Source organism: Numenius arquata, chromosome 11 (genome assembly GCF_964106895.1).
Source record: "Numenius arquata chromosome 11, bNumArq3.hap1.1, whole genome shotgun sequence".
Taxonomy (NCBI): domain Eukaryota; kingdom Metazoa; phylum Chordata; class Aves; order Charadriiformes; family Scolopacidae; genus Numenius; species Numenius arquata.
This window is the reverse complement of record NC_133586.1, coordinates 13,188,841-13,215,555: the sequence shown is the minus strand read 5'-3', so window position 1 is coordinate 13,215,555 and position 26,715 is coordinate 13,188,841. Positions and strand designations below refer to the sequence as shown.

General features: G+C 36.5%; 1 protein-coding gene across 7 annotated transcripts in view; it reads right to left on the bottom strand.

Annotated features, from left to right (window-relative positions):
• DMXL2 (Dmx like 2) overlaps positions 1–26,715 on the bottom strand; it is a 54,972-nt gene that overhangs the window by 14,473 nt on the left and 13,784 nt on the right. For 3 of the 7 annotated variants that reach the window (XM_074155938.1, XM_074155941.1, XM_074155943.1), the window contains exons 7-28: positions 25,604–25,782; positions 24,714–24,897; positions 23,527–23,701; positions 22,515–22,748; positions 21,375–21,652; positions 20,496–21,192; positions 17,350–17,471; positions 16,198–16,287; positions 14,707–14,824; positions 13,827–13,946; positions 13,135–13,362; positions 10,729–12,408; positions 10,315–10,425; positions 9,369–9,538; positions 7,928–8,025; positions 7,603–7,768; positions 6,365–6,629; positions 4,508–5,604; positions 3,198–3,389; positions 2,121–2,197; positions 1,314–1,444; positions 412–660 (exon numbers count right to left, since the gene is read on the bottom strand). In XM_074155938.1, the coding sequence (XP_074012039.1) occupies positions 412–660; positions 1,314–1,444; positions 2,121–2,197; positions 3,198–3,389; positions 4,508–5,604; positions 6,365–6,629; positions 7,603–7,768; positions 7,928–8,025; positions 9,369–9,538; positions 10,315–10,425; positions 10,729–12,408; positions 13,135–13,362; positions 13,827–13,946; positions 14,707–14,824; positions 16,198–16,287; positions 17,350–17,471; positions 20,496–21,192; positions 21,375–21,652; positions 22,515–22,748; positions 23,527–23,701; positions 24,714–24,897; positions 25,604–25,782 (6,661 nt within the window). The remainder of the gene's footprint in view (positions 1–411; positions 661–1,313; positions 1,445–2,120; positions 2,198–3,197; positions 3,390–4,507; positions 5,605–6,364; positions 6,630–7,602; positions 7,769–7,927; positions 8,026–9,368; positions 9,539–10,314; positions 10,426–10,728; positions 12,409–13,134; positions 13,363–13,826; positions 13,947–14,706; positions 14,825–16,197; positions 16,288–17,349; positions 17,472–20,495; positions 21,193–21,374; positions 21,653–22,514; positions 22,749–23,526; positions 23,702–24,713; positions 24,898–25,603; positions 25,783–26,715) is intronic. The other 4 variants (XM_074155940.1, XM_074155942.1, XM_074155944.1 and 1 more) reach the window with 3 other exon arrangements.

The following is a 26,715-nucleotide window of genomic DNA, read 5'->3' as shown; positions in this document are numbered from 1 at the left end:
TCATATCTCACAATAGAATTTTTTTTCAGAAATACCATTTCTAAGTTACTACAGACTCATCTCACACACACAGAAAACCATAGGTGTAACACTGATGTATACCATCTGTTTTTTCACTAAGAAATAGTGACTGAAAGTCCTGAGAGATACTATAAGTAAGCATCTAATGGCAATATAATAGCTGTACAGTTTTTATGACAAATTCAAAATGTGCTGGGTGCCATTACAAATGATAATTGCAAGATTAATATTTTTTTCTGCTTTTTAGTTAATATAAAAGTTTTCTTGCCAATAGATATTTAAATTCTGCTTTTTTGGTTTTTGTCTTTAAAAGGAAGGAAATCTCTCCTACTGGGTTACTAAAAGGTATAAATTGCAAATCGTTAGTATGACCTTCAGAGAACAGAGTACCTGGAATATTCTCTGACTGCCTTCGAGGTTTTACGAGAAGTTTCACTCCTCCGCCAAAAACAGCAGCCCACATTCGACTGTTCAAAGGATGGGCTGCTAGTCGAAATAATTCATTACATGAATTGGTTGCCAGGGCGTGTATAAGGAGACTCAGGTAGACAGCTACAACAGCTTCACAAAGTAGGATGTTTAACTTTGGTTGATCTTCATCCTGAGCTGAACTTAAGAGATTTATAAGTGAACTCACACCTGCAAAAAGAAAAGAGGACGAAATCTACATTAAAAGAGTAGGAGTACAAATGGAAAAAAGGAAATTTATGTTAAACATATACAAATAGCCACACAATACTTTTATTCAGATGAAAAATACTATTAATATTTTTCTGAAAATCATAAAGATCAAAATTTAAAAAAGCCTTCCTGGGTCTGGGATTTCTGTCTTGTACCTCTCTGCAAATACTACGGGCAAATACTATAAAATTCCTGCATTGTTTCCACAGTTGACCTCAAAATAGTAAATTGATGCTCATACATGGGGAGTAGTTGTTTTGATAGCTACAGTGAGTATAGCATAGATCTAAAACAGTACTGTAGAAGCAGCTGAGAGAAACAGCTTTGCTAGGGAGTCAGGCATACCAGAGGAAAACATTTTAGAGAGACAAATTATCAGCTTATTAAGTTTATCCTAAAGATCATGGTCTCTTCTTAAGCCAGATGTTTGCCATATAGAAAGTTTGTTTTGATACGTGAAAAAGTTAAAGGCTGTTATTAATTTGAGAACTAAATCAGACTTAAGAACACTTCTCCATCACTGCTCATCCATCATATAACAGAACAGTGAAATAATTTTGAAATGTGAAGCCGGGCCAGTGGTGCTAAGAATAACCTTATTTTTGTCTCACCAGGCCACTGAGCCGGGGAGGAGTTGGGAGTTGCGTGCTCTTCAATGCTTTCTGTCCTCAGTCTGCGTCGATCACTCAAAAGCAGTCCTTGATAAACCATCCCTGTAAACTGATTCGCTTCTGTTTGACTGCTAAATACAAAATTAATTTTTTCTGATGAGAAAGGATTTTAGAATATTGTTGTAATGAAGTGTAGTATATATACATGCTTCTCATTTTAATCAGAAAATGCAACATTTAAAATTCTATAGGACTAAGAATTTTTTAATTTCATGGTATACAATACATTTTTAATTAAAACTTGAAGTGTTTCTATGTGGCATTATCAATTTTAATATGGTATGTGCATTGCTTCAGATATGAAAAAGGCTTTTTTTCAAAAATATTAATAATACATTTGTTCCTAATAATTTTTAAAATGTTTTTACTGCATTGTCTTTCAGTTCCAGTTTGGAATATAAACTGTCTGAAACCCCACTTCTGTTAGTGTCAAATGCTTCCCCTGCACCCCTGTTCAGCAATGAACGTGCTGTGGAATACACCATTCAAATATTTTTCAGAAGTATCCCAAGTGAGAGTGAACCAGATTTTCCTATTATTTATTGGAAAGAATCTTAAATGATCAGTGTTATTTTCTCTACGTAAAACTGATCTGGCTTATCAAGGCTAGCAATATGTAAACTGTGTAAGTATCTATACCCATACACATGTATTTAATCTTTTTTAGACACATGCATGAAGAATTTCCATTTTGGATACACAAAGTATACTCCAACTGTAGGACTGTAAGAAAACTTCTGGTTTTACCTGTAGCTGTGGCTGTCACATAGTGCTTGATAAATGGATGCAGAAAGTGAAGCTGCTAAAGAATGAAGTGTGTACACCTACAATGAAAAGAGCCAATAAGCTATACATAAGTTTATATAAAGGTGAGTAAACTACAATTCTTTCTAAACAGCATTGTAAAGGTGTTATTCAGGAACGTCCTAGTTTGAAACCAAGTGCAGGAAATAGTAACTGAATGTTATTTTAAGTTTACAATACAGTACTTTGAAAATTGTAAGTGCTTGTTCATTTGATTGCAGTCAAAACCTTCCAATATTATGTCAAGATAATTATTCTAATATAGAACTGCCACAATGTATGACTATACTGAAGGAGTCATTAAGTATGTCCTGTTATGACAATGAATTTGATAGAATGGTTCCTGGAAGCCATATTATATAATATCACAGTTCAGTATAGTAGCAGTCGCTCAATATACATAAAATACAAATGTTTGTGTAATCATGGTATGATTTTTTTATCTATAATCTCTTTTTTTACCTCAGTTATGTGCTTATAAATTTTTAGAAGCCTCCAGGAGTAAAAAGAATAATACTCTGTTACTGCCTCACAAGGCAACAGAAACATTCCAGTTCTTAAACAGAAGAAATGCAAGGATTTCTTGGAAAGTCCAATATTAGTATCTATATTAATAGAAGGCTGTAACGTAACTTAATCTCCCATCTTTACTTTCATTAACCTCCCTACAGGATTTGACCAGAGTGATAACAATTAGTTAACTTATATGATCATGTTGTTTTAAGATTTCCACCAAGAAATCCACCAAACCACCAAGAATTCAGTGGTTTAGTGAACATTCACATTTGGAATAGTTTCCTAAGAGTGACCAGAATTCGGATGAAAGGGAACTAACTAGATTCAAAGAGACATCAAAAAGCAAGTGGCTTCTAGCATTTTGAGTTCGCCAGGCTTATGGGAGAAGGTCAGGATTGTGAAAGGGTAAGTGTTGAAAAGTTAACCACCACATTTTATTTTTCGCGTGCTCACTCCTCATTTTATAAAAAAATCATTTAGCATTTCCTGAAAGCTTTTCATTACCTTGACATCTTCAACATTAGGATGCGGTGGTGATTTCATCTGCACAATAGTATAAAGAATATCGTGGATGTGGTTGTTTAAATACAGCACAGGATTAGCGATCACAGTTTTTGTGGATGCTATGCTTGCAGAAAGCAATGGTAGTGTTGTGGGTAATGGAAGTGGAGACTGGAGTTGTTTTACAGTAGTTTCCTGTTTAAAAGAAAAGCCTGCATTTAAAATTACTGCTTTGAGAAAACAAGTTTTAAAAAAATGATAATTTTACATTGTAAATGTTTTTCCAAGAGGGTTATTTATCCTCTTTCACTGCTGTCTACTCAGTACAGACAAGATTTTACTGTGCATGATGTCAAAAGTAAGTTCTCGTTTGCTATAACAACACGGATGAGACCTGATAGCCAAGTTTGCTGGAACACTTTTTGAGTTAGTGCAGGAAGAGTATTTTTATGTAGTTCATTAGGAAGTGTTGGGATTGTCTATTAAGAAAAACTAAAACCACACTTGCAGTCGCATAAGTTGACATATTAATCATTGTTCTGAGTTTAATAACAAAAGTCAAATTTGCACTAATCTGAGTTTCTCAAGTGGTAACTAACAGAATCTTTTTTACTCTTAAAAGTATGTGCTAAGCCTAGTACCATCATAAAAATTGTCTACTGCTCCAATTTGAAATGTGAGAAATCTAGGACTACAGCAAGTTAAATGATTTGTCCAGTATCAGATTATCTGCTGTAGCTCAGATTAGTCATTAACATTTGCTGGAAAATATCTCTTCTTGTATGAAATAAACGTAGAAAATGCCATAATATAGTAAAAGGGAGCACTGCCCTGTCTGACTTGGTATTATTTGTTGAGCCTTGCAGCTAAAATCCCATTCCTTGTAGCTCCCTTGCACAACTTGCAGAGGGGCAGAGAATGATATTTTGTCATATTGCTGCAACTGTGAATTTAATTTAATATATATGTACCAAGAATATTGTAAGTCAAAATTATAATTTCATTAGAACACACATAGAATGCTGCAGCTATAATACAAACAGCAACATTTATATTCCATAGTTATTGGCAGCCTAATTCTCAATGTCATATAACAGACTCTTAAGAACCAAGTAATCAGGATGTGGAAAAGCAGCACACCTAAATACCAACTTCTTTCTCCAAGAGCATTAAAATTATATTAAAATTATCTTGACCATTAGACTTGCAGAACATAGGAAGCATCTGTCTAGGCACAAACTTAAGCATTTGACAAAACTGACAGTCCAGAACTGTTTACGCTTGTGACTAGAAATTAGTTGAATTCGTTTTACCTGCTGTGACTCTTGCAGCAAGAACTTGAGCTCCATCCTTACAGATGCTAAACCACCACCTTGTGCCCCATGAAGACTACAATAACTTAGAAAAACTCTTAGAAGAGCTTGGTTCTTCTGCAGCCACCACTTTCGTCTTTCAGCATGTTCTCGTTTTGCTTGTAACCTACGTCTTTCTATCTGGTGCCGTTCATACGAACCAATGTCTGGCTTATCCGTAATATCATCATGATCAAGTAAATCCCCATTCACTTTGGTGTAAGTTTTACAATAGTCTTTGCCCCCTGCATCATGGTTGCATATTTCATGCATAGCAGCAATCTCTTTTTCAAGCCAGTTGTACAGCTGAAATCTGAGCTTTCCTCCATCTACTTCATAACCTGTAGCCAAAGTCCTCAGTTCAGTCATAAGGATCTTCAAACAGGCTCTGAACTTCAGTTGTTCAGCAATAACATCAACTTCAGTGTCTCCTGCATCAGAAATCTCTCCAAGTGGTGTTTGTGGGACGTTGGTGTCAGAGGTTCTCTCATCATCTCCACTTTTAGAATCAGATTTTGAGGTTTTCATCATTATACCAACATCCTTGTCCTCTTCATCTGACCCATTTTTGTCTTCACCCCAATCAAGAGTAAGGGGCTCATCATCAAATTTTACTGCTGGTTGACTCCAGTCAAATTCCGCTGAAGATTCGACAGTATTCTCCAAAGCAAAGGAAGTTGAAATTGGCTTTGACCAGTCTATGTCACCACCTCCAGCACCATCCCTTAAGGCTTTGGAATCCGAAACACCAGCCTGTATTGGAGGACTAGATGAATCTTTCTCTGCAGCTACAATAGACTTTTTTCTTACTTTTGGAATTTTGGAAAGGACTTCAAGAGCTAGTACAGGGCAGCCCACTTTAAAATGAGCATTTGCAGTAGTGAAGAATAACTTTCTTTCTATAAGATTAATTTTATCAACAAAGCTTTTCTCAGTTTTTAGACCTAAGGTGGCCAAAGTGCCTTCTGGTGAACTGAAGTATCTTCGGATGAGCAAAGGGTGGGTCCGAAGATAATTGTAAAAACTGAATACCACAGGATTGCATGACTTGACGATAACTAAGGAATTAAACAGATATGACATCTATTGAAAATGGCTTTAAAACAGAATTATTCTGTTTTGCAGTATTTCCTGCATTACAGAGATTTGTCAAAACACAAAGACAGTTTTGGGTCTAGTTGCCAAAACAAAATGAAAGAATTACTTATTCCCCGCAAAGAAATTAAAGGTATGAGCCTGGATGAGTGGAAAGATACTAAGTTCCCTCATTTGCTTTGCTGTTACATTCCACTCAGCTAAGCCTTAAAAAAAAAAAAAAAAAAAAAAGCCGAGATGATCAGCCAGGTAGAGATTTCCCCAAGGGAAAATCTCAAAGGCTACAGAAACTTATGTGGCCACAGTGTCACTTAGCATTCATCTCAAAAGAGACAGGATAGGAAATCCTGCTAGAACACTGCTAATTCCTGGAAGTAAGAATGTGAATTTATGTCCACTGGAATAAAGACTAGCCAGCATTCACTAGTAGAGAGGTATTGTAGGGAAGAACCAAACCAAGAAGGCCTTCCTGAGCTTGTTTAACAGTAGAACTAAGTTCAGTATTGGGAGGTTGGAGACAAGTCCTTGGAAGAAATTGGGAAAAGATTTATTTTTTTTTTTAAAGAAGAAGTAGAAATAGAGCAGGCCAGTACATAAGCCAATTAATGATTTCAGCATAATGGCATGTCAGGAGAAGGGACCGCATGCATACACAGGAAGCATTTCTCCTTCTCTATTTTGTCTTACTAAGTTTGTCCCATCAGACTAATGTTTTTCCCTTACCTGGGTTTTCATCATCATCTTTAGGGGTTTGTTCCAATAACGTGTCCAGTGCTCTTGTGTAATCTTTCATTATCCAGTATGCAATGCTCCTCAGAAATGGATCAGAATGCAATTTAGTACAGCTGAACCCAGTTCCATCCTTACAGCAACCCAAAATCTTTTCATAAAGAATGGAGGTGTATGTGACAGAGGTTTCAAACTCTGATTCATATAAACGAGCAATAACCATAGCCAACTGGATGTCTTCCATTTTCTCAAGGCAGACCTACGATAAGAAGTGGGGAAAAGGTTGCTTTATGACGGAAAGGTGGTTTTTTAAAATAACAATGAAGTGAATAACAATACGTGTTTACAGAACATAATTTTTTTATCATTTTATCTGTTCTTTAATGTATATATTCATCTTTGGGTCAAAAATGTGGTGACATATCTAATTAACATTTTGTTCTGTGTTTGGAAAGAGGTGTGCTTTCTTCTAGTTCAGGAATTATGATATGCATAGCGGTATATCAGCATGTCAAAATTATTATAGCAGAAGAAAAGATAAAGATGTTTATTTTTATTCTACCTAATAGAATAAAAAAAAACTTCCAAATTTAATGTTAATACATCACTGGTAAGATATTCTTCACACTGTCCCATCTGCAGAATTACATTTCTGAGGAAAATTCCTTATGTTCTCAGGTAAAGACAAACATACTGCATACAAATAGGCAAGATAACTAAAGGTTCTCTCATTCTCATTCTCTCCTGAAAGGTACTGCTTAGATTATGATCCTGCTTACAGCTCTCACCTCCCTCGTGGCAGGCAACATCACAGCTCCCCTAAAAAGAGATCCTATGGCTGCTTTAGAAGAGAATTTTGACTTCTTTAAGTTAATGTTGTAACAATAGGTCATGCAGAATAGCTGAAGGCTGAACAGAGTGCTACAACCTGACTGTGCTGATCAAACAGAAAGTTTTGCCAGAAGGGTCACGACTGGTATTCCCAAGAGTGCTTCCACTCAGGACTGATGTATCTGAACAATTATTCTGGCCACCTAATCAGCTTCCAATCTGCTTTTCACAGTGTTATGGAGGTAAATAGTAGTCTGCAGGGCACACAGGGGTCATGTGTGGACATACCATACCATTTGTGCTGCCACAATTTGTGAAAACATGAGCAGAAAACAGCTGATAAGGATGCAGTTACAGAGGTCAAATAAGAAACTGGAACTTAATTTCTCAAAAGTGGATACCTCTATAGCATCTTTCAGTGAACCTGCTAGCAAGAAAAATGCAGCTGATTGTTCAAAGCGTTGTTTTCCCAACAAAGCAAAAGCGTTTTTTAATGCAGCTTTGCGCCATCTATCTTCACTGAAGTTGTGGCTGAAAAAGGCCGTCATCTTTTCATCATGCTGGGACCTGCATAAAGAAATGCAATGTACACAACTACTTATATAACCTTAGCAGACAATCACTTGAACAACATCACTTTAAATTAAACTCTAATCTCGAGTGAGTTCTGCTTTGCATTCCTGGTTCAATTCAGATTTTATCAAACTTACAGTTAGCAGAACTCACCTAAACAGACCCCACACCACTGCCTTTTTCTTCATAGCAAGGTAAAAAAGTGCAGCATCTAAGGCATCATTGTTCCTCTGGAATGAAGCTTTTGCAACCTGTAGTATATAAAGCCTACTATTATTACTGAAAATATAACAGCTGCTTTTAGCTAAATAACATATATGCTCTCTGTCAGGGAGTAGTGTAGGTGACTGTATTATTATTACAAAGTAACAGTAATTTCTGTCAGAATGTTTTATTCGTATATGACAGCTCTTATTACACTGCAAATGTTCTTAAGAGTCAGAAAACCAGCACTACTGCAGACATTAATCCCTCTTAACCAGTGGGACGTTATAAACGTGCAAATAAAAATCTTTTCCTTAGAAGTGTTACAGTAACTCATACTACCAGATGAAATTCCTCTTGCAACCTATTATTTACATATACTAATACAGGTGTTTCTTTAATGCACACTGTTTGGTTTTCATATAGGACTCAAAGATGTAATTGCATTTGAATTGGAATACTAGGATAATTAAGTTTTGCTCCTGGATTCTTTGAGCATCCTGTAACTTTTTAAAGCGTATTTTTACAGCAGGTGACTTGGAAATTTAGTAAACTCGTAAAGTACTTCTGTTCCACAGACATTTCAGAGATTGCATTATTTGTTGTAATTCAAAGCAAAAGCTAGTAACTATTCAAGTCCATGAAACTTCAAGTTAAAAGAAAACTGAAATTCTTATTAAAGCAAGAATTTAAATCTCATTTGTAGCTATGGGAGATAGTTTTAGATACTATCTCAAAAATATATTGCATTTTATCCATTATAAGAGCTCCCATAAGAAAACTCTGCATACAAATGAGATTTGGTGTTATTTTGGTTTTGCATAAAATAGGTGCATATTTCTATAAAACAGTAATTATACGACTCTTCAGAAGAGTAAAACCTGTACTTATTTGCAGTTCAGATCTTTTACGTTCTATAGTACTCCATTATAAAAAATACAAAATTTGCAAAAACATCCTTTATATAGTTTTTATTGACTAGTATTTTTAGACACATTGATTTCTTAAATAAAACCCACTGCTGAACTCAAAGCATAATCCCCTGTTTAATCTACAAATATATAATGTCTCATATCTCTGAAAGCGAGACTCTTCTTACAGTACTTAATATGATCTTTAGCATACTGTGAAGTATAGGGGTTGGAGGGGAATTACATGCTTTGGAAATATCTTTTCCCTACATCGATTGTATTATATTTTACTATTGAATAACAACATTTGTAAGTCAGGACCACCAACATTAGCTGGCATAGAAAAAGCTAGTTACACGGTCTCCTGTGTACTCAGCTGGGCTGAGTACAAAGGAATCTGCTATATACAAGTGACCATGCGTATCTGTTAAGGCATATCTAAGAGCATGTAATTATAATTTGTAAGCAATAAAAGCTACCTTCTCAATGCACCTTCGGAGTGTGTTGATATTCCTGACCCACCAACCAATACCCATAGCTCTTAATTCAGACCACTGTGGGTCTCCTTTCTGGATAGCAGGAATCATATTGATCAACTCCTCCTCAGCCTCAGAATGAAAAGCCCATGCAAAATGGCAAGTAGATAGGCCTAAACAATAACATAATAAAATTCAGAAGATTAAGACTTGTTAATAAGCAAGTGGAATATGTCAGAGATGCAAAGTGGGATCTCCAGGTAGATCTGAGAGAGATTGATGAGACCATTTCCCTCTACAGGAAGTAGAGCTGCTAAAGAAACAGCTGAAATAACTTTTTGCTCACTAGGGATGTCTTCTCCTCTGTGCGTCTTCCATCATTTTCTAGTACCCATTTCATACGCACACTAGAGTTATACAGTGAAAGACTGAAGCAAAAATATTCTGTTATTGCAGAGGCAGACCCATTCTAGGCCAGAAGCCTTTCTGTCTGCTGCTTAGGTGCTAAATGCTTTTCTTTCCTGTATTTCACAACAGCATTTACTCAAGATTCAGCAAGGGAAAAAACCTGCTGTGATGAAAATAATAAAGAAATCTTTAAGGGAAGGTAAAGTCATGGTCATGTAAAGCAGTATCTTCATTCCTTCAGCAAAAACAATGACATATACATGCAATCTGTATGTTATCTGATTGGGAAACTTATTTACGCCTCAAACTGAATGAGGCAGAATTTTTCTTCTCTTTTAGAGCCATGCTTTTTTTTGCTATTTACAATGTATATAGGGAAGCCTATACTAAGCCTTTGCACGATAAAGGTCTTAATGGAATAGATATAATCTAAAATGAATATGCAGGTAATAAAAATACCATAATATTATAAATCAAACATAACCAAATCCTGTCAGGTCAAGCGGATCAAATGAAAGCAATATTTCGCCCTACGAATTACCTTGGTGAAGCAGCTGAACTCGATACAGAGGTGGGAGTGATGTCAGAAGGCAGGTGTGCAAGCGCATAGCCAACAAATAGCGTAAGCCACATTCATCCAAGGTATCTCTTCCTGTGAAATAGAAAATATTGACTTTTGAACATGCAGGTGCCTGCAAGAGGCATTATATACAACTTATATGCAGCGTGGGAGAAACATACATTTCTAAACTTGCTGAGAACCTGAACTACAAGTTATTTATTATGTATGAAACATAAGTAGAAATTTATATTTAAGTGGTTTTCTTTCTTATTGTATCTAATCCAAATAACCAATGCTAGCTCTCAGCTTTGTTATCCCAAAACACCCAAGAACTAAATTTACCTTTGCTGAGAAGAACAAGAGTGTTAATTCAACAATACGTGAGCTACTAACCTGAGTAATTCTTATCTCTGTTCTCATCTAGTTCAGTGCTTGTTGTGGCCACAGTGTCTGCCAAAGCTACAAGGAACATCTGCTCCAGTCGAGTGAGGCCTGGCAGACTTGAGTGCATCAGGTGGCTCGAAAGGACACTAGCATGTTCTCGGCCAAAGTAAGTCGGACCGTACTGTGACAGATTAATAACTTTGGATTTACTCTCCCTCTTTTCAGGCTCAAAATCAATGAAGTCTTCAGTTGTAACAGGCTGAATCTGGAACAGATCTGAGTACTGATCCTCCGTTTTTCTCTTAGCATGGTCTTCAGAACCCTGAGGTATTTTAGAAGTTTCTTCAGAAACATAAGTGGCATCTTGATCTGCAGCGAGCAGCGCATACAGTGGCAGTGGGGGAATTGAGTCTATCTCTGTGTAGTCTCGAGTACCATCTTTTCCAGCTGTGATGGTATCCTTTGCAGTACTGCCACTTACACTAATGGTGCGAGAAAGGTGGCGTTTAGGACCGGCTCCTTCTCCAGCTTCTGCATCTTTAACTATTGCAACTTCTCCTGCGATACATTTAACTAAATGCGATAGAATGGCTTTGGCTCGGCGAACTTTACCCAGATCCATAAGTTCTAATAACTGGGTTGGATGATACTGGGGTAGAGTAGGTGAAAGAACATGAGCAGCCTCAAAAAGGCCACCATCCTGAATTACAGTTGGAGTGCCAAAAACATCATCCACAATACCTGCCCCATCAATTACACTGGTCTTCTTCACTATCAAGCTTGTTTTGAGTGGATCTTGTGTTGTTGAGTCTTCAGTAGTAAAAACATCACTTTCTCCATCACCAAACTTGACAGCGTGTTTCCACTGGGCATAAACATGCATTTCACAGTCCATTCCCACTACCAGTATACCATCTCTCACCCAGGACAGAGAAACAGGCAGTGAAGGAGTGCCATCTACAGACGATACCAAATCAATTGATCTAAGCAACACCCACTTTGACTTTATACCTTGTTTTATGCTACCACCTAGTGGTAAAGTAATGACAGCTACTCCCTCTTTGCTGCTAGTTTGATCTGTTACAATTCCTGAAAGTCTTCCGTACATGAAGATGTTGGCTCCAACTCCAACTGTCAGTATATGTGAGCCATCTTCTTTTGATACCCAGTCCAAATGCACCAAATGCTTGATACTGGGCACCAGGTACTTGTCTTTATTCAAACAAGCATCTGATTTACTGTAAACAAATAAGTTACTATCTACACTGACCCTTGAATCAAGTACACTTCCAACCTTAACTAAATCATCCAGATGAATTGTCTGTTCCAAAACCCACTCTGATCCTCCAGTAGACTCACATTCAAGTATACAAACATGCATGGAAAATTCTTTGGAAACAAAACCATTATGCTGTATGGGTTGTTTGTATGCTACTGCAAGACGCCCTGTGTAAGAACAGCTAACAGCAACTGGCCTTCCTACTATGCTCACTGTACTGCTGTTGTCTTCTCCTTCATCGTTCATTAAAGGCCATTTTCTCCAATGATATGTTTCTCTTTCTTCATTGTTGCTGTTTAGGTCTGTCTCTACAGTACATCTCCAGAACCGCACTCTGTTGTCTGAACATGATGTTACTATCAAATAAGGTGCAAGGCAGACTGGGTATATGGACGAAGAACTCAGGTGACCTGAAGTTAGAACAAACATATTTAGTTTTAGTAATATAGAGTAGAATGCCTACAAGGCAGACGTAACACTATCTAACTACTGATAGAGAACTTTACAACTTGGTATTATTTTTCTAATCTGGAGTTGGGTAAGGGCAAACGTATTAAGACTGGTAACAGTCTTGCAACTTTAACATTACTAATCATTACTAATCATTTGCATTTCTGGTCACTGTTCAAAGAAGATAAATGAGTACTGAAATAATTCAGAGAAGGGTTTTTAGAATAACGAGAGGGACACAGAGCCTTAATCAGAATTAAAAAAATTAAAGAAGTTAAGATTAGGTTCCTATAGCCTACCAAAATGAAACCTAAGAGGGAAGAGGAAAAAGAAAAAAAAGACAGGAGAGAAAGACAAACAGAAGAAGGTGTAAGTGCAACAGGTAAAACAAGCATATATACCCAACACATTAAAGCTGGCAGATGACCAAGCAGGTACAAATTTTTCATTAATAAATTAAGACTAGAAGTTAAGTTTCCAACTATTAGAGCAGTAAGTTTCAGGGGACTTGATAACGTTTATGAAAGGGTAACATGACACAAACACTATGATTTGAGAGAGCCTTTTTAGTCCCGTGTTCCCTGTATCAGTAAATCAGAATACGATAGGCTGAGGAGATACAATCCTAGAAACCAGGAGGTAAATTAGCAAACCAACTCGATAGAAAAAAAAAATGTTAAATTTACCTGCTGAAGGAGTTGCTCGTATTACTTCTACACCAACAGGAAGATCCAGAGGTTGGCTATACACAAGTCTGGAGCTCAGAATGAGTTTACTAGCAGTCTGAAGATTAGCAATTGATGAAGATCGTGGAATGGGACTTATGCCAGGTGATGTATCTGGAGAAGAATCCACAGTCTTTTGCTCAGGTACACTAAGCTTATTCTCTGATGAAGCAGCCTCAGTTGGTTTTGCTATATAAAAAAAAAAAATAATTGCCAACATTGTTAAAAAATTGTTTATAAGTAAAGACAAGGCATGAATATCCTATAATCAGATTTATCTTTCTTAGCAGTGCTTAAGTTACACAGAAAATAATTATGATATGTGCAGCTTGCATTAGTTTTATCATATGCTTTGACTATTTGTTTTAAGATACCCATAACATTCTGAAATACTGATAGTTTAAAATAAAGAATCCAATGCTTAAGTACATTACTCGCCCCACTAACATATTTTTATATTACTGTTGGTATAGAATGCACCAATGTTTGTAAGGAATGCTTACTGCTTCTATTACACTGATAGATTAGCCTGAAGATTCCCAACTTTGAGGCTTCTGCTTGACAAAGGTGACAATTTATTTTAAAATAAACCACCAAGCTTTAAGTTTTATTTTAAATAATATAAAAGAAACGTCACAGTAACAGTCACTCACCTAAGCAGGCTTGCACAGATTTGAGATGAAGATGCCACATCTGGAGAACAGAGCAGCCATTACTATCTTTCTCAATTACTACTAGGTAGAACTTTTCTGAGAAAGGTGGTGGACGATACCCTGCAATTTAAACATACTGTCACTATCATGAAGGTTATGTTCAACATAAATAATTTTCAATAACAGAAGAATCTCTAAAAATTAGTAAAAAAAAAAAGGCTTCCTCTTTGAAAGAAATTGCTTGTTTATAAAATGAAATATTCAAACAGAAACCATTAATAACATTTTTAATCAACATTTTGTTTGCTCATAGCTACACAAGAATTATGAAAATAGAGACAGACTGACTTACAGACAACCTGAGTATTAGTGGCAAATCTAATTTTTTGGATACATTTGCCTTCCTAGTCAGTTTGAACTATTTTGCTAGATCATAAAGACTCTTTTCTACCTGCCTGCTTGTTTCCTTTTTCTTTTAAAATTTTAAGACTACTACCAAATTCCCCAGTTATTTTCTATTGTATTAACTTGGAAGTCAGATATATTCACCTTATCACCTGGAACTACATGTTGATGCAGAAAATACCCTTTTGTTCTATTTTGTACGCATTTTTATATATAACATACAGCATACAGCATTTTGAAAAACGGACTTTGTCATATAAGTTAAAATGTTTTACATTAAGCAAATTAGAATGCTTTTGTTTAATACCGTTACCATGTAAACGACAATTCATATAAGCAACAGGAAGCAGCCATTTTACTGACTTCTACAGATTCTCATTAAAAAGGAAACTAGCATATGCTGGCTAGATTTCAGTATTTTTTAAGGACATTTTTGGTGCCTACTTCATTCATATAAGTTATCTTTATGCTATACCTTGTGATGGTTGGAAAAATATCTCAGTTTCCTTCCCTTCCACATCTTCCTTATGTGGTTTGTATCCCAAAATGAAGTCTTCTTGAAAGACATGAAGCAACTGTGTGTTTGCGCCACACTGAAACATTAAGCAACAGTTACGCTTCCAGAATGATAGAGCAACATTTTGTACTAATGCAATTATTTCTTCTGTGCAATCTAGCTCTGGATAAGGATCACTTTCTTTTATAATGTTGAAAACTATTTTAATGCATCAGAAAGACTAAATGCTTCCCTCTTATACTAAGAGCAGCATATTCTAGAACCTATTGTTTGTACATTCAAGTAATTTCACTGAAATGTACCATGCTAGACCAATTCTGTAATAGCATTTTTGCCACAGTTATTGACAGATGAATTAGAATCTGATTGGTTTTATTTCTCTAGGTGTTGAATAAATGACAGTGGCAAAAAGTCTTAAGACTTTTATCCCTCCTCAGTAGGAAGACATGTCTGCAGTGAATTGCTTGGGAAATTTATGGGAATGAATTGCAGATTTTCCTTCTCTCTGATAACTCAACGTCTGTCCTTGATAGCAACAGACCTCTTTGCAGCACTTCCACCTCTCTACAAAGGAGGCTGCTGGCAGTGAAATCCTTTCCTGGAGGCAAGGAAAAATATATTCCCCAAAGACAATGATGGCGAAGTGTTCATGTTGCAAAACACCCTCTTTTTCCAGAGAAATATGGAAAGAGATTATTCCCTGTAATCACCTATAAAAATTCTAGAAAAACATTTTATCAATCTGAACTTAAAATTGAAGATTCTATGTGATTAATACTTAAAAGACATGGAAATTTATTGACAAATAGATGAATACTTCCTTATATATGTCCAAAACATCCAGATGTCTAATTAAGAAATGGTAAAATGCAATGTTTTCACAGGCTGCTTCCTAACAGCAAACAGCACAGAAACATGTCGGATCAAAATAACTGTGAGTAAGAACTGCCTTCTCATTGTTTGTAATGTATAGTTGTATTAGTTAACAGATAAAAATTTGTCTTACAAGACAGACAAAAAAAACCCGAAGTCACACACGGCTATGATGCCTATATTTTGGAATGGTTAGGTCTAGTTTTTAGGTTTGGGTTTTGTTTAAATGTTGTTCATCTTTTTGTTTGGGTTTGTGGGGGATTGCTATTTTTTTTTCCCTTTAAATTATGATGGTTTGTAAACTAGTCTTTATTTAAGTTTTGTTTTCATCAAGAGTTATGCTTAGAAAATATTGTTTACACTCTAATAGGCTTTAAGCTCCCAGCAGCCAAAGAAAAGTTACCTGACTAAAATGTTCAAGGTGTATCAACATCCACAAAAATTCAATGCAATCATTACTACCATAGGGATATGTCATATCTTTTACTTATTTTCAACAGATTAGGTTAATTAACAGACAAAGCTATTTTTAGACACCTTTATGTAATACTTTTAAAGAGTTAACCATTTATTTACTTTGTTAGTTATTGCATCGAGTTCAATAATGCATCCTGGTCGAGCAGTAGATTGTTGGCTCACAATGTTAAACACTTCCCCAATAAGTTTCTGAAACAGAGCAAAATGAGAAGAGTTAGTATTTTTCCTTCAGACAGAAAGAAACTGCGTCATTTACAATAAACTGATGCTTTCATTTTTCTTGTTGGCTTACACTGTAACAGATTTCTTCCTGATGTCATTTTGGCACTTACCAATAATGTGTTTATCAAGACATCTGCACTGGTGTGCGTCTGCAGCTATTAATGGGGATAGCACACCAGTTTTTATATAAACTAGATGTTGTTTATGTAAAGATTTATCTTTTCATAACATAACTTGAGTTTCTCATGGCACAGATACTAAGTGTACTGCTTCACTTCTGTTTAAAACTTCAGGTTTTGTCACAGCACGTGAAAAAAAAAAAAATCAGTACTGCTTTTATAAAACTGAAGGCTCTATTGATTTTTGCTGGAATGTTTACAATCATCGCCCCTAGAACAGATTCCGCAGACTGACCTGAATACTGACAGGCTCTATCTTGCAGGATAGCTTAACAAATAAGAGAAGAATGGGGAAAAAAAGGAAAGATGTGCTTCTTTATACAATAATGGTGCAAGTTCAGGCTTTATTGTCCTTAGTCATACAAATGAAAGATAAAAAGGATGAAAAAATTGCTTATTACAGAAAAAATAAGAGCTAATATTACCCTTAGAAATAACCTGCTGATTCCCCCCATCTCTGCCCTTCCTCATGTATAAATGTAACTTAGGTGGATACACCTAAGTCTTGCTCTTCTGTCTTCACCTTCTGACTTGCTCTTGACTCCCCTCTTTTGAGAGGACAAAGAAAGACAATTTTTCCTTTCCCCATCTGCTACACGTCAGGGAAACTTGTCATGGAAATTTTGTTTCAGTCCAGCCAATTTTAGTAGTAAGAGCTGCATTTCTGTCTGCTAATGTTCAGAGACAGCTGCAAAACATGTAATTATGCAAGGTATAATGCATAAGATCCTATACATGGACTGGCACAAAAATTATACAGAAGTAAGTGAAGATAAAGCACTGGAGGGAAAAAAGTTACCTTAATTAGTTTTATTTTAATACCTTTAAACCATTGCTATGTAAAACTTACAGATGATTCAGGGTCAGATAATTCATCTAGAAGTTTTCGTGCATCTACAACGGCTTGATAGAGTCTCAGGTTTTTGCCATCAGATGCAACAAAACAAGCACTAGCAGAGTTGCAGTATGTACCTAATAGAAAACACAAAAATTTAATAGTTAAAAAAAAAATAGCAGTCAAACGGCATCTGGTACTCTATTACAATCCACTTCAAACTATCTGAATATGTTTCTAACCTAATTTTCATAACGTACTGAAGCAAAAAATGTAAGCAAACGTGTGATTTAAAACACCATTATTTGAACTTTGAAATAACCCCCTTTCTGCTCATTTATGTAACTGAAACTCCTCATAAAAGTTGAATAATCTAAGCAGAATTCATGTATGTTCACAAACATAGTCCACATATGCAAAAAACAGTATGTAGTACACCTAATGGAATGCTGCCATTCCTTAAAACGGTTATGTTCTCTTCACTGTCACCTCTAAGGAGGTGCTCAGAAGAGCTAACTCTAGCTTCCCTAGGTTGTCAAGAGATGATTTAGAGTAGGAGTCCAAGGTAAACAGTTCAAAAAAGCTGTATTAGCTATAGCTTTTTTCCTTGTTTACCGTCTCTAGGCTCTTTGGATAAAATCAACCTCTATGAATATTCCCTTTTACCCTCCAGTTAAAGTGCAGATATAAAAGTGGAGGGAGCAATTTCTATGATTTCTAGCTTTCTATGATGCCATAACTGGTTGGCTGGATGAGGGGAGGGCAGCAGATGTCATCTACCTTGACTTCAGCAAGGCTTTTGACACTGTCTCCCATAACATCCTCATTGGAAAACTAAGGAAGTGTGGGCTGGATGAGGGGACAGTGAGGTGGATTGAGAACTGGCTATGTGACAGGACCCAAAGGGTAATGATTAATGGAACAGGTTCAAGCTGGAGGCCTGTAACCAGTGGTGTCCCCCAGGGGTCAATACTTGGTCCAGTCCTGTTCAACATATTCATCAGTGACCTGGACGAGGGGACAGAGTGTATCCTCAGCAAGTTTGCTGATGATACCAAGTTGGGTGGGGTGGCTGACACCCCGGAGGGCCGTGCTGCCATCCAGAGAGACCTGGACAGGCTGGAGAGCTGGGCAAGGAAGAACCTCATGAGGTTCAACAGGGAAAAGTGTAAGGTGCTACACCTGGGCAAGAAGAATGTCAGGCACCAATACAGGTTAGGCGTGGACCTGCTGGAGCCAAGCTCCGAAGAGAAAGATCTGGGAGTCCTGGTAGACAGCAAAATGACAATGAGCAAGCAATGTGCTCTTGTGGCCAGGAAGGCCAACGGAATCCTGGGCTGCATAGGGAAGAGTGTGGCTAGTAGGTCGAGGGAAGTCATTCTCCCCCTCTACTCTGCACTGGTGAGGCCACAACTGGAGTATTGCATCCAGTTCTGGGCTCCCCAATTCAAGAGGGATAGGGAACTACTGGAAAGTGTCCAGCGAAGGGCAACAAAGATGATTAAGGGATTGGAACATCTCCCTTATGAAGAAAGGCTAAGAGAGCTGGGACTCTTTAGTCTGGAGAAGAGAAGGCTGAGGGGAGACCTTATTAATGCCTATAAGTATCTCAAGGGTGGGTTGAAGGAGGAGGGAGCCAGACTCTTTTCAGTGGTTCCCAGTGACAGGACAAGGGGCAACGGGCACAAGTTGGAACATAGGAGGTTCCACTTGAATATGAGAAAGAATTTCTTCACGGTGAGGGTGACAGAGCCCTGGAACAGGCTGCCCAGGGAGGTTGTGGAGTCCCCTTCTTTGGAGATTTTCAAGACCCGCCTGGATGCAGTCCTGAGTAGCATTCTCTAAGCAATCCTGCTTCAGCAGGGGAGTTGGACTAGATGATCTATACGATCCCTTCCAACTCTAAAAAAAAATTCAGTGAAAATTCAGTGAAATACATCCTTAGTAGTGAATAATATGTGAAAACCTGTAACAGAGCGTCTTTTGCTTCTCTACAGTATAGGGAACAGGCTTGACACAAGGTTTTCTATTCTGATACATGTTTTCCTCTTACTTTTTAAGAGGGAAGCAGTTAGCTATTTGTGCTTAGAAGATTTTGTGGGATTCAGACAGCACAGAATGTTACTATGTGAGCACAGAAAATGGATTTATCTTACCTCAAAGGTATGTTATGCATTTATTGAGCTTTTTTAGGATTTTTGAGATTGTACAACATCTTTGACCCCCATTTAATCATTGCAAAGGTCAGACTGGCCTTAGCATAATAAAATAACCTGGCATTATTAGTATAAAATTTAATGTTACATCCACAGCACAAATGACATTTTTAGTACTGTATACAAAGATGACAACCGCTACAACAGCATAATTAAAAAATAAGTGTCTGAGTGGCTCAATAGAGTAACATGTGCAGAGACAATTATCCTAACTCCAACAGAAAGCCCTAAAATTAAATACAAAACCTGAAGAATTGTCCTAGGGCATTACACATCAGATGTACTGCCTGACCTCTGAAAAAGTATTGTTTGCAGTTCTGTAAAGTTAATGTAGTCTCTTTCTTTAAAAATCTTTTGTGTTCTAACTGGCCTTTTGTAAGCTACTGATGGCCTGAAGAACTTCAGTATTGTTTCAAGATCTTCTAAGCAGAGTTCTTAGCCAGCATGTTAAAAGATTTTGATACTGTAAACTTTGGATTAAAATCTTTCCCAATAATTCACATGTTCTAATGGTCCAAATACTAGCTCTCACTAGTTCTGTTCAACCCACTGCCTCCTCTAACACTATGTGGCCCACAACCCAGATGCCCAAGTCATCAGAACACCTGCATTATTAATACCAGTGCAGGGAACACTCAGTGAAGCTGCGTAAAACGCTGAGGAAAGGGATAATCCTGTTCTTTGTGATAGCGATGATTCTTTACTCACACAAAGAGGTTACTGAATGTCAGCTGATCCACAGTAACTACAGACACACTCAGACTAGATTAAATGTTTTGAAGTAACTTAGCCTCAAATGAAATAAATGCTTAATTTGCACAATACAAAAAAATTGCTGTAAAGTTAATATAAATATACTCCAAATACAATAAGAATTAATTTGTTAAAATAAATTACATGTCTCATGGTGTTAACTCTATATGGAAACATGCTAAGTATACTCACCAAGGCAATAGCTGGGAATAAGTGTTGGAAGCCAGGCTACGTTAGAGAAAGCGGAGGTATGAAGAGAGTTAATTCGAGCCAATTCAGATACTCCTCCAGTGTATGATAAAGGTCCTATAGGGTCTACACGCCACAGAATCAGCTCACTATAGATTGCATTTGGGTCATGGAATGTACGGGTTGCTGCATTTTTAAGTTGCTGCCTAGAAGAACCTTTCACATGTTTTATAGGATCCATTACTCTGTTTATCCTGTCAGAGTCCCAGGAACTGTCTGATTCAGGAGTTAATAGAGCATTATGATGAGAAGATGTTAGCAGTAATGGTAACACAGAATGGCAAGCTAGATCATTGAGATGAAAACGGTGACCACAATATCTAAATTTATGTGATACAGTTAGCACAGTAGTGAAAGCTGATTTATCAGCAAAAGTAACTGCCCACTGATTTAGAGAGCCATCTATATGTTTGGAAATCATCATTACTATGGGAGAAATTATATTCACATTTGAACTGTCCTGGGCACAGCTTGGTCCTTTATTTCCTAGAGTCTTATCGGGAAAGTCCATTGTATTCTGATGTATAGCATCACTGTCATCTTTTAAAAAGACAGGGCAAGCATACATCATAATATTTTTGCTAAGGGAACTAGCATCTCCTGATGGAAACGCAACAGGAATCCTAGAAGAAAATGAAACCTAAAAAAACAAAAAAGAAAAGAATTAGAATCTAATAACTCAGCTTAAGACTGAATAAATGTTAGCTGTTTCACAGGAAGTACTTAAAATTAAATTCATACTGATGTTCAGATATAAAAGAAAGGACACAATGATTGTTGATTAAGATCATAAATCATAAAACAATTTCAAATGTACAATACCTGAACTTGTCGAAAGATGCCTGGAGTGTATTCATCCAAGTATTTCACATGCCACACCAGAAAGGTACCATCAATAGGGTGGATAGTAAAAAGCATATCTGGATTTCTGTTCCATTCAGTTAGGAGCAACTCAATTTTTCGATCTAACAAAACTGTTGGAAGAGGCATGCGTGGGCCAGCTAGTAGAGATGTCTTAGGGCTTCCCTCTCTTTCTCCATCTTCATGTTCTGAAGAGCCTGTACCAGTCCCTGTCTCCGATTCTCTGTCTATAGACAAGTCTGCAACAGAAATGTGCCATTTTATCCATTGCAAAGATTTCCCTGTAAGTTTCTATTCAAAACAACACAGCATTTTAAAATGCGCTAATAGTGCTATTTTTATACAAACTGAGGGTAGAAAGATGTTTCTTTGGTCTGTCTGTACAAAAATACGAGGCCCTGGCTTTTGACTATTGCTCCTAACTATGCAATACAAGTAGTAATAAATATAACCATCAAAATCTAGATACTAAGCAACGCCCTGTCTAAGATTATTCTGGTCACCTATATAAACCCACGCATTTTATATGAATGTTGGTTCCAAATTAATGTGGGGTTTTCTGGTATTTATAAGGTAATCATCAAATATGTGGTATGTGATCGTTGATGAAATAGTATTACATGTTCAGTAAGAATTATCACACGCTGAACTACTGCACTGGTAATCTAGATTTTAGGAACCTAACCGTCATAAATAATACAATGTATCATCTGTTTACCGTCACTAATTGGTCTTCCAATACTGGAAACAGTGCAGTTGCATTAAAATGGAGCTATGTCCAACCCTTCTTAAAGCTTGCCATAAATTGGTATGTAATTACTGACAACCTGATTGTTAGTCATAATTTCATAGGTCAGTGGAATATATCCAAAATGGAAATCAAAGACAAAAACTACCTTTCTTTTTCACTGTGTTTATTACTATTGCATTCCAACAGAGTACATCATTGAATTTTTCATGCCTACAATTACCACAGCCAAGATTTCAGCTGTAAATGTCTATTTTACATTACTGATAAAATATTAGCACTTGTAATTCTTGTGCTAAAGAATTGCATTATTACATTAATGTGCTTGTGCTACATATCTCAATATTACTAACCATGATCTAATTTCATATGTAAACCTCTCTCTTTTTCTTCCATTTCTTCTTCCTCTTCAACCTCAACATCAAAATCTTGTTCTAGTTGTTGTTCAGAAATTTTTCTTAGATGCTGCATAAATACTTCAATAGAGGATGTAAAATTAAATTCTTTATTATTCAACCAGTGAACAACGAAGCCTCCATTTCCTTCATCTATATTAAAAGCTGTTCCAGCCAAGACTGACGGAATATCTGTGGACAATTTTAAACAAATAAAAAAAGCTATATATTAAACGGCCCATCTTTTTTTTATATATATATATACACACACATATATAATATAACAGATTTCTTAATTGAGACATTTAACTTGTTTTAAGTAGAAAATAATTTGCGCCTATAAGATTAGACAAGGTAGGATGCAGATGAAGTTTTTACATACAATTTTAATTAAAAAAATGTAACAATATTTTAGTATCAATAAATTCACATGAAAATTGATTCTTACATCAATGGTAAATAATACTCAACAGTTCTAATAGCTCAGTTTCATTCATTGCAGTGTTGTCATTTCATGGACAGATTTTAGGTAAGGCACATGATTGCTCTTCAATCGTTTCCTTGTTTAAAATATTCTGAACTAATCTATAAAAAGCAGCTGCTTTCCTGCCAAAAAATCCAGTACAGCTTTTTTTTGTTCACTATATATTCTGTAGGATGCAAATACTTTTTTCATCATATACCATTGCCTCCCCAAAACCAACAATGCTAAGTAGACTTGAAATTCAGGTTTCTTTTGCTTTCTGATGTGCAAAGATGAATTTAATTGGCTTTTAAAAATGCTGAAGGTATTCAGAAAAAATTCAGCCTCATTTGTCTTACAGAACTCTATGCCAAGTAACAGACTTGTGAAATAACAGTCTTCCTACAAATTCCCTGTATTCAGTTAGGCAAAGCAAAGAACATGCATCAAATTTTTTTCATTTTGTGCAAATATATTATTACAGTTTAATAAATGGTTGTATTTCACCTGTAGTGGGGTTGATGCTTGCAGCTATATGGAAGTGACCAAGTGCATTTGCATGATGTGAAATGTGACGCTGAACTTCATGAGTACCCTGTTGATCTGGCAACACATCTGTGTGGGTAACAAGAACCGAAGACCTCCTTTGTCCTTTTCTCATATTTTTCAAATGGTGAATTGTCTGGTTTAGTTATAAAAAATAAATTAAGAAACACTAAAAAACCATAAGGTAGAAATTCACACTTACATAAAGCCTAAAGCTTTTTCATTTCCTTCTAAGAAATGATGACTAATTTCAAAAGGATTATTTTAAATAGATTGCAACAGAGATTACTAACACTTATGTACGTCAGTTCTGGCCAAAGGCAAAGCTATTCTAACAGTCTTCTGAAAGTTCTCTTATTATCTGCTCCAACAACAACACAAAAATAGGCGCTATTTTGTGTAACATTCATAAACAAGATTACAACAATCTAGAAGCAGTAACCTTCGCAATATCATTTTATAACCAATTATTATTATGTAACTAAAACTTGCTGAAAGTACAACTGATGCAACAGCCCAAAGCGTACTTGGTTCTATTCTTCCTATTTCTTGATACTCATGATATATAAGTAGTAAAAACTTGGTCTGATTGCAATAATCTACAAATTAGTGTTGAGGTGGTTGGGTTTTTTTTCTTTCTTTCTTGTTTTTATATTGATAGGTTTTCTTTTACTGTAAACTTAATAGACTTGGTATGACTGCCACTGAAATGTGGAGCCCCATATTACCACCTTTTGGAAATGCAATTATCAAATCAGAGAACTAAAAATTAGAAGTTTATTTATTGCTTCCACTATTTTTATAATTACAGACTTTCAGACCCGATCAGAAATTAAACCATCACTTACTATTCCATGTTAAACACTGTCTTTTCCCAGCACTATTAGTTAGCTATAGAAAAAGCAGATTGAGTTTTAAGAACATGGAGCTTGGGTGCAGAGATGCAAAGTCTCTGAATTCTCGGTGTTTAATAGGCTGTTCTTCAGTGTAGTAACAGACTTCAAAAACTGATATGAAATAATTCAGATTATTCTGTTATGCTTATAACAACTAAATAATACAAATTCTTAAGAGTTCTACATCCTTTAAATATTTATGTTTTAAGAATCTTGAAATAAAAAATTGACAGAATAAGTATTTACTTGTACCTCTAGTGCATGCTGTATTTTGTCCTTTTGCTTTCCAGATTGAGACATGGTGCTGCTAATGCTGGAAGTGCTGGTTTCACAGATCTGCTCACCGAGAAGAGTATCTTCTGGTAACAATGTCTCTGCCCACAGCCGACAGATGCCATCAAGACATGATGTGAGTAACACATTACAGACCAAACCCCTAACGACAGATATATCAAGGTTACTACCCAATGTAATTAAATTAGCTATACAGACACAGCAGAAATTGGGGGAGTATACAAGTATTTAGTAGTTACTGTTCCATCCAAACTTCTGCCTCTTGCTTAACTGAAGGTTTTATATCAGTAGTGATTTTTGGCATGCTGATAAAAACAAATTATTGGGAAAAATGCTTGTTAATGGTTATTATTTGATAAATGCAACAGTTATTATAAAACTGCAGTTATGAAACTGCCTAAGCTATCTGACTTGCTGGACTATGTGAAGAATGCATAAGTTTTACTAAATAACGAAATGTGGAATTGAGCAGCTAATGAAACACCAGTATATACAATAAGGCACAGAAGATAGCTTACTAAATTCTAATAATTTAAAAAAATATTTTATCTCCAATGTCATGGCACCATTTGGTGAAGACGAAACCTTACATTCATGCTTCCTGGCACAACTTGAGAAGGCACTGAAGTTTAGACCATATTTTAGAATAAATCTCACCTGTTAACACGACTATCACTATTGTACTAGGTAATACAGAAGCTTATGGGAAGATGCTGACATGCTTTATTTCTTGAAATTATAAGCAGAGAAATCTAATCACGTTCTTGGTGGCCAAATTTTAAGCAGGGTGTTAAAAAATACTTGGTCAAAGACTTGCTTGCCTTTTTTAAAAAAGAAAACTTTCAAACCTGGGCATGTACTTGCTAGTGTTACGCCACGAAAATCCTGTAACTGCTCGAGGATGTGCCAAATAAACGAATGAGAAGTGGACAACCCCTGAGCATTTTTTCTTCTCTTCGTTCTCTTGGGGCAGAAGAGAGGACTTCCAACCAGTCATAGGATACCAAACCTTTAAGAGGCAGTCATCCTAGATAAAGCAATAAAAAAAAATGGGGTTAGCTAGCTATTATTAAAAATGTCCTTCATGAAAACTTGATCTGTGGCCCAGAGCTACGGGCAGTTTTTCAGACAACCCATTTCCAAGACCACTTATTTCGTTGATGGTCATCCTGGAACGAGTTACAGGACTGAAGAATTATGGGAGTGGAGTGTTGCCAGCAGAATAAGAACTGTTTCTTCCAGTCCAGTCAGCCCCCTACTTTCCTCTTCTTTCTCTATGCATTTTCTGCATAGCACATACACACACTTAAATCCCATGTCCATTTCCCTGCAAAGATAGAAGCCAGAAATAGGCTGCCACTCACGCTACAGTATTAAGCTCATTAACACTCAGTTTCTCCACTGAGACAATTCATGCTGTAAGTCCCTATTGGTTCCCATGCACAGGAAACCTGACTTTCATGGAAAGCACTGTACCTACTGAGCACAGGCACACAACAGAGGAGCAGATGCATATTTACAAGCTTCCCCTCCAACAGCACAACCTGTGCTACCTTTCTGGTTTGAATGGTTGGGCACCACTGACGTAATTAATTGAAACTGACACAGCAATACTACACAGGCTGATAAGTGAGACTTGAGTATGACTACACTGATGTGAGCTAAGGACAACGTTACTAACATGACAACAGTACATTATACTGGCAGGAGGCCACATCTCTGGATTTCAAGCACTTGCTGCTGGCGTGGAGATACAGAATAAAGTAAATAAATAAATCACAAACCTCCAGGAGTGTAGATAAAAGACAGTATTTCCTGACAAGCATCAAAAAGTACAGTATCTGACCAGAGATTCTGCAAGAAGGAAGTCTGACAGGCAGCCCTGTTAAGAATTACGATCAAAGCTGTGTATCTCATGAAAAAACTAATATAGACTGTCCTACAGACAGAAAATGACTTC